Source organism: Meleagris gallopavo, chromosome 22 (assembly GCF_905368555.1).
Source record: "Meleagris gallopavo chromosome 22, MGAL_WU_HG_1.1, whole genome shotgun sequence".
Classification (NCBI taxonomy): domain Eukaryota; kingdom Metazoa; phylum Chordata; class Aves; order Galliformes; family Phasianidae; genus Meleagris; species Meleagris gallopavo.
This window is the reverse complement of record NC_139425.1, coordinates 893,103-905,866: the sequence shown is the minus strand read 5'-3', so window position 1 is coordinate 905,866 and position 12,764 is coordinate 893,103. Positions and strand designations below refer to the sequence as shown.

The window sequence follows — 12,764 nt, the reverse complement described above, 5'->3', positions numbered from 1 at the left end:
CCCATGCAGAGTAGTTTGGGGCTTACCTAAGTACAGCAAATGGTGACATCACACACAAATAATCACATCCTGGAAAGGAAGGAGTCAAGATGTCCCTGCCATAAGTATATCCATCAGTCTTTCTCTCTCCTCCATAGCCTGTGCTACACGTGTTCTGATAATATACTAGGATGAACTAATGGCATAGCTTGAGGGATGTGGCATTGAGTATTAGTCTTTGGTTGCAGTGTAAGGCTTTGGCATGGAGTATTTGTAGCTCTTTTTCAACAAGTTGTGACTGGATGTCTTCAGCTGAAATAGTGAAATATGCTGTGATGCTGAAATATGTACTTAAGTTACGAATTACCAATGCAATTAAAGAATTAAGGTCTTCCTGGTTAGAAACAGAAGAGTCTGACCTTTCCCTGATTCCTGTAGTTCTAATGTACTTTGTATTTGAATATCGTAGGACTCTGAAGATGGATTTTAACTTTAAGAATCTAAAATTAAATTTGGGTTTAGCATCTCTGCTAGTATCCTACTGTTAAACTTAACAAATGATCTATGAGACATGTTGAGGGGCGTCTCTGAAGGAAGTGATTGTGGTGTTCCAAATGTTGCTCTTAGTAAGAAAGAGCTGAAGCTATCAGTTCTGTGTACGTGTAAAGTTTCTAGGAATGGGGGAGGCTTTTCTATTTTACTGATCTCTAGCTGTTTGTTTTTACCCCAGGCTGGGACTCTTCAGTTGTTTCCTCTTTCTGCAGCTGTCCTTGTCTTCAGTGTTCAGTGTTGGGATTCATTCAGTACTGAGCTCCAAGTCATCTGTAGCATCTTAATTGCTTATACGAGTGATGTGTCAAGTAGTACTAAGGCTGTAGAAACTAATGCTTTTTAGATGAGGTGACATGGATCCTCCATCACACCAGATCAAGCGGTCTTCAGCTATTTTGCTTTTGATTGTGCAGAAGGCCATCTGTGTATAATGCTTCGTAGTGCAGTTAGAGTAAACCTCTTCTTAACTGAAGTATTCTAATCTACCTCTTCTCCAGGTATCCAGCCCACATTGAAGAGATTGATTATGAGGAAGGAAAAGTACTTATCCATTTCAAACGGTGGAACCACAGATATGATGAATGGTTTTGTTGGGACAGTCCTTATTTACGGCCTTTAGAGAAAATACAGTTAAGAAAGGAAGGATTACATGAGGAAGAAGGGTGTGCAGTAAGTAGAAAATAAAGGATATTTGAGCATATAAAGCTATGGAACGTGCAGTTGGCCTTCATAACGGTTAAAACGCTTCGCTGTTGCTTCATTGCCTGCTGTATAAGTTTTATGAGTTATTTTTAAATATTGGAAAGCTACACATTCTGATGTTTTAAGGAAGTGGTGTATTTCTGTATTTGTCAGATGAAAATGCTTTTAAATATTGTCTTGTAGGGTTTTCATATAAATGATCAGGTGTTGGCATGCTGGTCTGACTGTCGCTTCTATCCAGCCAAAGTTACTTCTGTTAACAAGGATGGTAAGGAGTCATTACTGTTTTTTGGTCACATTTGTTAGTAATGTATTTGTAATGTGTTCCAGCCTTCTTGCATTGTTGGAGAGAGTACAGCAGACTGAAAGCAGATGTGAGAAATTTTTGTGAATTGCATACCTTAATCTTCCATCAATTCTTTTAACTTAGCCTTTCACCCTTTATATGAGATAAGAATCTTCCGAGATATCCAGTCAGTAATTGCTATAAGTATGTACTCAAGGGAAGTTGTTTCTTAAATTTACTATCAAGGGATGTATGTAGTTGCAGTAAGTCTAATGTTAAAGTTGCAAGAACTCTTTGAAAATAGAGAATCTGGAGAGCACAACCATGCTTCTTTTTGAGCATCCACAAGTAAAGATTTGTTCTTGTGCTGTGCTTTCTTTACATTGAGTATATGTTGTAAAATCAGGGAGAAAACCTGGCCTTTAATAATCCTGTGGACTCAATGTTTTGGAGTTTTCTGACGAAGAGTATCTAAGGACAAACTCTTAAGCTTAGGCATGTAGATGTTTTTTGTGCTTACTGTAATTTTATTTTATTTATTTTTTTTTTGTAATTTCATTATTTTCCTATTTTTCCTTTATCTGTTCTGTGAAATGACTTCTGTACTTTCTAAGAAAAGTGGCGAAACAGCTCTTACCTGGAGCTAAGCATGCAGCTTCATCTTTGGAGCTCTGGTACTCTGTTCAATCCCTTTCAATCTTTAAACTTACACTTTGTTTTCAAACTTTAGGTACATACACTGTGAAATTTTATGATGGTGTAGTTCAGACTGTCAAAAACATTCATGTCAAAGCTTTTTCCAAAGATCAGGTAAGTAGTGTGTTCATGCTACTAGGATATTCTAAAATTGATGGTTTGACTTGCTGAATTATAAAAAATGAAATAGCATTAGAGAAGTTTTACTGTTTTTACTAAACTACTGTACGTTTCAGATGAAGTCCAGCAAAATGAAAAGGTGGTGCGAAGCTTCATGGCCTGTTTTGTGAAGTTTTCAGGCTCATGTTCTTATGAATATGCTGCTTGAACTAAAGAAGTCATAGACTTAGATTTTTATTTATTTATTTTTTTAATATAAGTATCATTGGCAGATTCAGAATTTACATACCAAAGCTAATGGTGGGGTATTGAAAAACTGCTTGGTTGTGTCAGTGTTAAAGTCGATTTTCGTGTATGTATAAAGAATGTATTAAAGAAGGATTGAGAGCTGTGAAGTGAACAAAAGTTCTTTTCTTTCCCAGAGTAACTACTGGATTGTCTCAGGACCTTTAGGGAAGTTGTCCAGTACTCTCTGGCTTCATTGCTTATAGAACATAAACTTTACTGACACCCACGTTCTGTTCTGCTATTTGTCTCTTCTACCACCCTTTGCCTTCTCTGTTCTACATGTTCAAAATTGAGCTTATTTTGGAAAGCATTAGTGAGATGTCAGCTCACTGCTCACAGTGAGATGAAGGAATAACTGTTTTCTATTCAGTTTTCATGTGGACATTGTAGGAAAGGATGACGAATTCTTTTCTTGTGTGACTTGGTTAACACTTTTAAGTGCCTGCTTCAGAATAATTGTCATTAAAGGAATGGTTTTGTTTGTGATGTTGCTGCATGTGGTGTTGCTGTAACCTCTGTTTTCAGTCGTGTTTTGCTTTTAGGATTGTTGGTTTTGTTTTGTTTTGGTTTTTTTAGTTTGAAAAAAGATATTGGATTTCTCAGGAACTTGAGTCTTAGAATTCAGGTTCAAATGACAAATTACTGATAGACAGAAATCTAATCTCTCATATTGGGAAGAGGTGTGCTGTTCCTTGGAGGTCTGTAGGTTTGTCTGCCAGGCTGGGAGGGAAAACTGTTTCAGACTTGCCGCAGAGGCTCTTAGTGACTTTCAAAGGCTAATAATTGTGCTTGGTTCAGGTTGACTCATTCTCACAAGGCATCTACCAGAAGAATTTTCATTGCCACGTGGAATGTTTCTACCTTATTTAATCTTAAACACCTAAAAGAACAATACTAAGAAATACTGTTTTCTTCATTAAAATATTCAAAATGTTCTCTCTTTTCTTTCCTATGGAGAGCTCATCAGGTTTCCATCTGGCTTTTGGTGGATAAAATACATTCCTTCCAAAACCTACTTAACCACTGACTAGGAGGCTTTCTCTTAGGCTGGGAGATGAGGTTTGTGGATGTAAGTTCACAAGGTGGATTCAGATGCAGCAGCAAGCTGATGGTGGAAGAAAAGAGCTCGTATTCTAGAGCAGGGTAGCCATGAAGGCAGTGGTTAGAAAAGCAAACACCTTTAATAATAGTATCCCTTTGTAGAGGGATACTAACGTGCTCTGTTAAGCTGTCATAGTAAAATGCTTATGCACATGCTTAATGCAAATGCACAGTGATAGTATTAATTCAAGCTTTTAAAATGTTGGCAAAATTGAGAGACGATCCAAGTTGCTGGGTTTATGGTTCACCTTAAGAACAGTTTGATTCAGGTGGTTTGTGCCTGTTGTGGTGTGGCATTATGTCTGATAGCTCTGTGAGTAGCACAGCTAACGACACCCAGTGTTTGAGGGTTGCTGTGTTGAATGTGAGATGTTATGGGCTTGGGTGGTATTTTTGTTTTGCTTTTTTTAACTGATGTATGAGGCTTCTCCCACAGCTGTGGTATTCAAGGAATGTACTTTTTTTTCCCCATGGTATCCAGTGAAAGTTGTACTGAGACACCGGTGCCTTTTCTTTGTGAGAGGATGAAAGGCTTGTTGTGCCTGGCAGGGCTGTGGCTGGGAAGGAGTCTGATTGCTCACTGATGCTGCAAGTTACCAGGCAACACAGAGGGAAGGCAGTTGAACTGAAGGCAGCGTCGACGTGCAATCAGATATAAATTATTAATCTAGACTCAGAAGGCTTCTGTTCCTCGGAGCAGAGGAGCTCTGGGATAGCCTGTAGCAGGAGTGTTGGAAGGAGGGGAAAACAAAGCTGGCATCTCTCCACCATGAGCTGTTGGTATGAATTGTGGCCACAGAATGGAAAGGGTGTTCGGTAGTGATGAACTGTAGATACAGGGGTGTTCTTCCTGACTTTCTGTTACTGTATAACCATGATGTAAAAGTGAGACTGTTTGAATGTTGTATCAGTATCTTACTGCCCAGGGACTACTAAAGGTTGTGATGCTTGAAGTGCCTACAGCGTATTGGCCTTATTTTTTTAAACACAAGCAGAGGTTGGTGACTGCAGTTCTGTAGATGAGTGCCTAGCACTTGTGATCAGCAGTGATAGAAACAACCTAAATGCTTGTTTGTTTTGAGACTCTTCTGTGGAAGGAAGAGGAGAGTTCTGCAGCCAAGAGATTGAGGTGTTTGCCCTCTTGGCCCCCACTCCTCCTGCAGTGCCCTGGGTAAGCTCTAAGCTGACATAGAGCCGTGGTGTTGTCTCTGGGCCCAGCCTGCCCGTGGGAACCAAGGCACAGCAAGTCTTCTATGCCATTGGGTTGTCGAAGGAATGAATCTGTTTTGCTGTCCTGTTAAAGCAGCATCCCTGTACTGCATGGGCCTTTGAGCCGATAAAGTGCCTTAAAGTTTTAATCTGAGGGTTACCGTAGAGTATATGCTTTTATCCTTTGGAAAGTTGGAAAAAAATGCAGGTTTGCTAAATGCAGAGGTGGGGAATGACTTCAAGGTTGCAACAAGTTTAATTTTTATGTCACTCTCTTTATTCTAGAATATTGTGGGTAATGCTAAGCCTAAAGAAAGAGGTAATGAAATTCCGTCATCTCCTGAAAAGCGGGAGAAATTTAAAGAACAGAGGAAAGCAACAGGTAATGCAAAGAAAGACAAGGATGAAAAGACATTAAAGACTGAAAAAAGGGTTAAGCAACCTGATAAAGAGGGGAAACTGATAGTCGTTTCAGAAAAAGGCAAGGTCTCAGAGAAGAATATATCTAAGAATGGAAAAGAAGATAAAGAGAATATATCAGAGAATGATATGGAATATTCAATAGATACACAAATTGAGAAGAAGCCTGAGAATGACAATGTAAAGAGTCCACAGGAAAACGTGAAAGAAACTAAACGAAAACGTGGAAGACCACCAATAACACCTCCAACAGGTTTGTAGTTAAATTTAAATGCATGTACTGTGGTCAGAAACCTTTCAACTCAAAGAAACAGAAGTGATGTTGTTTTTCTGTCTACAGTCTAATTATTTAGAAATTTCTCAATTTTTTTAGAACCTCAGGCTTGGCTTATGGTACTTGAGAGAATACTTGTTACTCACCCATGGAGTTTTAATGCTTTGGAGTAAGATTGGATTTGGGCCAGTAATGTATGTCTGCAGGAAGATTAAGTCCTGTTACGTACAAGTGAAGCTGTTCACGAAAGCCTAGCATTTTAAGTTTCAAGACTTGTGAATTTACATTCTGAAGTTTTCCAGCTTTATATCTAACCAACTTTTATTCTTTGTCTAAATATGCAGAGCCTGGTTCTCAGACACTGCAGCCCATAGCCTTGGAGTTAAGACGTCGGAAAATACCAAAAGGAGGTGAAGTTCCGTCAAAGCGTCCCAGGATAGACAGAAACTTGTGTGAGTGTTTTTTGGTATTTAACTCTCACAGGATTTGTACGTATATCAGTTCTTAAAGCTAAAGTGAAAAGAGAAAAAGTCTGTGGTCGTAGTAAAGTTTAACTGTGATATATGAAATAGAAGAACGTGCTAAATTTTGTCTTAAATCGACTATTCATATGTAGCATCATCATACTGAAATTACCTCCTCATTCTTGAAATCCCTATTTGGATAGAGAAGCCACAAGCTCTCAAGAAGAGGCAGTGATTATATTGCCTTTGATACCCTAAGGGGTTAAAAAGCCTCAAAACAAAAATTGTTAAATTAAAAAAATCATTATTTGAAATTCCTTATCAAAAGGAATTATTGAGGCTTGTAATATTTTTCTTCTCCTTATTTGTAACTGTATCACCGTAGCTTTTAGAGAGAAGTCTACCCACCAGGGATGTTTAGCTTTTACTGTTAAACTGGGTCCTTAAAAACTACTTCAAAATGTCACTGGGAGGGAAAGCTTTGAAGTTGGCTCTTGAGTTACTCAGCAACCCTGTGCCTTCACAATAGCAGCAGATTTCTCTGTTCTAGCTCAGGAAAAATTGAAGAACTCCTCAGATAACCATGAAAAAGACCAGATCAGGAGGCGATCTTCAAGACTCTCATCTGGTGTTAGCCATGAGATTTTAAATGCAGATCATGTCACAACGTCAACAGAAGTTCAGACTTTGAAAGACACAGTGTCTAACCCAAAGGAGTCTGAGAAGGGTAAGCAGCTTCCTGATGTACTCTGAATTTATGGTGCTGTGAAAGTCTTGGTTGTTGCAAGTGCTACTCTTTCACTTTCATAACTTACAGGCTGTATATCTGCAGTTAAAACCTGCTTTCAGGGGCCGTGCAGAGTAAAGTCATGGAAAGCTTGTTTCGATCTCTGTGACCTCAAATTGTTTTGCTTTTGAATCCTTCTCTGTCAGTAACCCTGTTATTTACTTTGTGTGTAGGGTGCTTTTTCAGTAGGAGGATGAGTGGCTGGTCTCAGCTGCATTGAGAGAGAGTTCCACAGATTGTCAAAAGACGTGGAGGGAAAAGTTGTTGAAGAGATGTGGGTTACCTTTGGGAAAATGAAGTAATTTTTAATTTCCTTTTGATTCAATAAATAATTTGTATACTGAATCTGAGAGTTAATCTTCTTGTTGAACACTAAAAGCACTGAAGAGGATGGGTGTTTCTTGTTTGGTTGGTTGTTTTTTTTTGTTGTTGTTTTTGTTTTGTTTTGTTTTTTTGTTTTTCGTGAACTGCTGGGAGACGATTTTAGTACTGTGTGCTTCCCTGCCCTTTCCCTTTTGGGAAGCTCTGGTAATGGTATGAGTAGACCTATCCCACTTGTCTGTAACAAGCTCGTAGCCTGTATGTTTTTGGATTTTTTTTTTTACCCTCTGAAATTTAGAGGGTAAATACAGAGAGCTTGTACAGTGTTAATTCTGTGTTAGTACAACAGCAAGCAGTCTGAATATGGATGGATGTTTGTCCTTAACATGATGACCACACGCTGCTATTCTGAAATTTTCTTCTGTGTGCATTTTACTCAATCAGAACTTTTCCTCCCTTCTAGTCCAGTTAGAAGTTCCTGTTGAATCTGACCAAAGTTTTGGTGAACAAGCATCTCCTGGAAACACATCACATAGCACGGTACTCAGTACGGATGCCAGTTTACAAGAAGGAAACATTGAAGACACTGAGTCATCTTCTGTTGCTGTCAGAACTGAAGAACCTGCTGCTGCTACAGGTTCAAATTTTGATTTTGCATCTTAATATTAACACTTTTCTTGAGACAACTGCTGCCAGGTGCTTCATGCTTTTTAGTGACTGATGAATTATGCTTTCTTGTAATGCAAACCACAAGTGAAAAAGAAAATTTTTTACTCCTTATGCATTCAGTTTAGATCTTACGAAAGCTTTTGAGGTTGACAGGAATCTTCCAAAAAGCAGAAATCATACTTCTAAAATGCCTGGGTTTCATATTTTAACGTGAATTTGGTGACGTTAATAGAAATAGTTGCTTTCAGGGTATTTTTGTCATTCGGGGTTAAGTCAGAATAACATGTTAAAAGATCATTTTCTCTTGCTGTGCTGCAGGTGTGTCAGAGCAGTGATGACTGGGAATGTCAGCTGTGCATTTCTCTACCCTGATGTTTTGTCATCTGTTACATTTAAGCCCTAGAATATTCAGACTTTTTTTGTGCAGACATATGAAATAAGCAGTGAAGTGTAATTTCTGTTGTTTCCTCATAGACGGAGGAGTGCACAGATTTTCTTTTTCAAATTAAAAGTTCCTGTGGGGACAGTAGGCTAAGCCCAAATGCAATTTATTTTTTGTGGCTTCAGTACTTTTTATCTGCAGCTAAGTAGGGAAACTTGAACTACAAATTCCCTTGTGTATGCCCTATCAGGAAAGCTTTAAATTAGATGGAACAGACCATTTATAGGGACTTAAGGTTGCTTAGTAATGCTAGAGTAACCTCTGCATGTTGGCTTTCATCCTAATTTTGTTCTTCCAGCTATTTTTCTCCTGCTTGCACATGTCCTAATTCACCCACCTTGGTGTAACTGTGCAGATGAAGTGCCCTCTCCCTGTGCCCCTGGTAACAATTGCACGTAGGTCTGTAGTGAGGAGAGGAAGTCACTTCTCCGTTGCTCAGGTTTGATGTGTCAGCAGTCCTTTGCTATTTAAGTTAAAGCTCTTTTGGTCTTTGTTCTTCCTCCTAAGCAGTGTGATGATGCATATGTCTGTATTGTGTAACTGTGGTATATCTGGAGTCTTGGTATCAGCTGGTGTGTGTTGGGACTGTGCTGCTTGGTGCCACGACATGTAATCACAGAGTTCTGGGGTCAGTGGTCAGATGCAATTTTAAAAAATGATGCCTCTTGCCAAGGGCTTCTGTTTTCTGACTGATACTCATGTAGCTTTTTGTAGAGTTCTGCAAATATCTTTCACTTCAATAGCTAGAAGATCCAAGAAGTATTAAAACTGGGCTGTTACCATAGCTGTGTGTGCTTCTGCAGAGATGATTTCTTTCTCTTGAAAAGTTCTCTTGGATCTGAGTTCAGGGCTGGTTTAGTGAGAGCTGTTCAGCTGCACGTGTTGGGTGGCAGCAAACAAGCCACATCTGGTAGCTGTGAAGGAATAAATTGATAAAGTGGTCTTCATTGTGTTAAAAACAAACAAACAAACAAAAAAACCTGTGTGTATTTGTTGCGAAGTGGGGAGTCTCTTCCCCTTTGTGAATGGTCTTAAAGGATTTGGTTGACAGATTTAGGGATTTAAGTTAAGTAGTAGCAGGTTTTTTTTCCTTGATTTGCATATTTATGGTCAGCTTGAATTCCTGGATGCAATTTACAATTGCCTTGATAGATTTGCTCCCCTGAACTTAATATACGATGGGGTGAGACGCTGTGTTTTGTTGAGTAGGAAGTGGAGAAATTTTTTGATTTGTACATTTGAAAGTCTACAGTGATACTTCAATCTTACAGTTTTAGCTTTAGAGAACCTTAACTTTGGCTGCAGGTAAATGGGGTAGGACTCCAGGGTAATGCTGGTGTGCAACTGGACTGCTGAGAGTTCAAGAATCTGTGATTTCATTGGATATTTTTTGCCATTATTACAACTTTCCTTTGGTTTTTTTCATTCTCTGTTACTGAGCACTTGCAGTTTGGCTTTTAACTGGTGAGAACTCCAGGGGCACGTGTAACTCATGCCAGTGCAATTCAGGTGATGAGAACAAATAATGAGCTGACTTCATTGGGTGCAAGAAGCAAGGCTGTGATAACATAACTTCTGGTTCACACGAGTACCCAAGGCCTCCAGTATTGCTGGTACACTTTGATACTGCACTTGAGTGAGCCGGATTCCTGTCTGTTCAAGAGTACCTGCTCATACTGAATGGTGGCCCAAGGTTCAGGATGGTGGCGTGCCTGAAAATCCACTTTTCTGAGGAGTTTTGTTCTGATTAATTAAAGTCTTCTCACTTAATGTTAGAAGCACCAGGCATGCAAATGAGAGGACATAAAAAAAATATGGAAATCGAGTGTTTTTACTGAGAAACTTGCTAAGGATGTAAAGGCTGTTACCATAAGCTGCAGTAAAAGAAAAATAACTTCGGTTTCTATTTTTAACTAACTCTTAAAATGTTATTAAAGTGATTTGTACATACAGTAATTTTGAAATCCCTGGATCCTGCTGTGGGTAGATCTGCTGTTACAAAGCAGAGTTGTGCTTCCGTTGGGTTGGTTGGCACTGTGTGGGAACGTTGCACTGCAGGCGACCTGCCTGATGGGGGAACAGAAGTGCTTTGGCTTTCTTTGTGTGAGCAGCAGCACTCAGAGATGTGCCACTGGATCCAGAAACATCTCTGCAAACTTCCAGCTGTCTGTGTGTTCTGGAGAGCTGCTGAAGAACATGCAGCCATGAAAATAACTAGTGCAGGGGGCTGATGGCTGGGTTAGCTGATTGTATTGGGCGATGATCAAGGAGCAAGAGAGACATCTCCCCAAATACTTCTAGTTGAATGTCAAGCTGTTATGTTCTCAGGCGGGCAGCTGTGCTCAAGAGTTCTGGGGGCTTGGAAAGAAAGCATGTTGTCAGAACAGCTGATGCACGTGGGGGGGGAAAACAGAAAACCAAGTATCTGTTACATGTGTGGTTCCCACAAAACAAAGTGTGGGAATTCAGGTGAAGGATAACTTAGAGTAGTGCAGCTTTATAACTCTGTACTATTTGTAGCCTTCAGCTCTTGATTGGAGTTTGATGGGAGCTGATTCTCTTCCTTTAAGAAAATACTGCTAAACAAAATGAATGACCCTAATGTGTGGAGTTCGTGTTGGTTTTGTGTGAGTGACAGATCCTGCTTTAACGCTCATGGTGTATGGGAAGAGCAAGGTTGTTATCAGCAGTTCTTAAGGGTAAAAGCGCTATTTAGGAGTGTTTGCCCCTTCACCGATGGGCAGAGGATTCAAGATGTAGTAATTCCAATCACTTGTGACAGCAGATGCAATTTGTAGTGTTTATCTGCTTATGTTTTAAGAGGTAATGTGTTCTTGCAGGATAGCAAGCTTCGTTTGCCACAACTGAAGTTCCTTCTTTAGACTTCTCCTCAAAATCCTGATTAATTTAATTATACGTGGTAGGCAATAAAAATCCTATTCTGCTGGGTTTTTTTGGCTCCCCTGCTGTTTAGGGGCTAAAACTGGTGGCTTAGGATTTAGTTAAATCAAGTCATGCTTCAAGTAATGGGCTGGGAGCCTGTTGGCAAGCTCTTACAGCCAGGCAATGCACTGTTTGATGTATCTGAGGACAGGCTTAGAGGCACTCTGCAGCTGTTGGTGTGGCTTTACTCTTGCAAACTGATTTGACTTTTGAGGTGAGCTGCCTTGGCTTGTCATGTTTGTGTTTCCAGAGTTTAAGATGCCTTTTTATTTGCATAGACATGCATCAAGGATTTGATTTGCCTTGTACTTTCTGTGTGTTTTTCTAATTTTATCACTTCTGGCTTTGGGTTTCAGTTACAGAGAAGCTGAAAATACTTGTGTCCAGTTTGAGAGAGCAGCTGTGTATCCTGCAGCTTTCCCAGATAGGCTCCACTACTCCAGGGCTATGAGTCACAGTATTAAGCCTAAGTATGTTGTGTGTGTCCATCTCACACTGCACATCTAAACTTGCTTACAGATAGACACTGATCTGGAAATGTTTGTTAAACCTGTCCAAGTGCAAGTAAAGCCTTTAAGGCCACCTGACTGCTCTGCCCTCTGTGTCGAGGTTGGCACTGGGGACACCAGGTAAGCTTCTGGTGCATTGTAGGCATTCATCCCTGTTCTTATTGTAACAAATTTAGTGCCAGCATAGGGAGAATATGTTAAGTGGAGGATTACATGAAATACTGTCTTGCAATGCCAAAAAAAATGCTTTGGGCTCAAAAATGAGAACACTGTGTGTGTGTGTGTGTGTGTGTGTGTGTGTGTGTGTGTGTGTGTGTGTGTGTGTGATGAGCTTTGCATTTAATACACCCATCTTCTGTTTTCTGTACTTTCTGTAGTTGAGTGGTTTCTGGATATACTGGAGGTGCCCAAATGCTTTTTTTCCTGTTTAAAGTAGGTTGAGAACAGCAATTGGGCAAGGTGGGTTTTTGTTTCACAATTGAGGTCTTGGAAGACGATTTTTAGGAAGATGAGAAAAAGCGTAGTTTGAGCACTAGGGTGGTGAGCAGGAGCACTTGGTGAGCTGGAGGTTTCAGAAGGAAGTTAGCCTGCTGGTGCAGGGATCCAGAGCATGGAACAGATGATAGCAGCTGGGCAAAGTGTGAGGTTGTAATTAAGGTGTAGACTGTTGTGGGACTAGATGTACCCCTAGGAAGCTCCAGAGTGGTTCGTGTGATTCTGAGGCTGACCGTGCCCAGCCTCACCTTTCTGTAAATAGGTCAAAATGTCAGAGGTGAGTTTTCCCATTACTGTACAGATGTGTGGTTCACTGGTGCCGTTACCTACAGAGTAGATAAATGTTATGTCTGCAGTTCAGGAAGGGTAATGGTAACAATCTTGAAAGTAGCAGATAGAAGCGGTGGATGCTGTGTTCTAGAGAGACGTGATCTGTTTTGTTGAACAGTAGGTGAGGAAATAGTTTAGTTTTAGTTTCATCTCTTGGGAGAGCAGGCAGTAGAGACT

General features: G+C 40.0%; 1 protein-coding gene across 12 annotated transcripts in view; it reads left to right on the top strand.

Annotated features, from left to right (window-relative positions):
- The window catches only part of PHF20 (PHD finger protein 20), a 65,419-nt gene that overhangs the window by 15,980 nt on the left and 36,675 nt on the right, over positions 1 to 12,764 (top strand). For all 12 annotated transcript variants that reach the window (XM_085241722.1, XM_085241732.1, XM_085241731.1 and 9 more), the window contains 7 exons: positions 1,029 to 1,200; positions 1,417 to 1,501; positions 2,250 to 2,329; positions 5,219 to 5,606; positions 5,972 to 6,079; positions 6,642 to 6,818; positions 7,663 to 7,836. In XM_085241722.1, the coding sequence (XP_085097848.1) occupies positions 1,029 to 1,200; positions 1,417 to 1,501; positions 2,250 to 2,329; positions 5,219 to 5,606; positions 5,972 to 6,079; positions 6,642 to 6,818; positions 7,663 to 7,836 (1,184 nt within the window). The remainder of the gene's footprint in view (positions 1 to 1,028; positions 1,201 to 1,416; positions 1,502 to 2,249; positions 2,330 to 5,218; positions 5,607 to 5,971; positions 6,080 to 6,641; positions 6,819 to 7,662; positions 7,837 to 12,764) is intronic.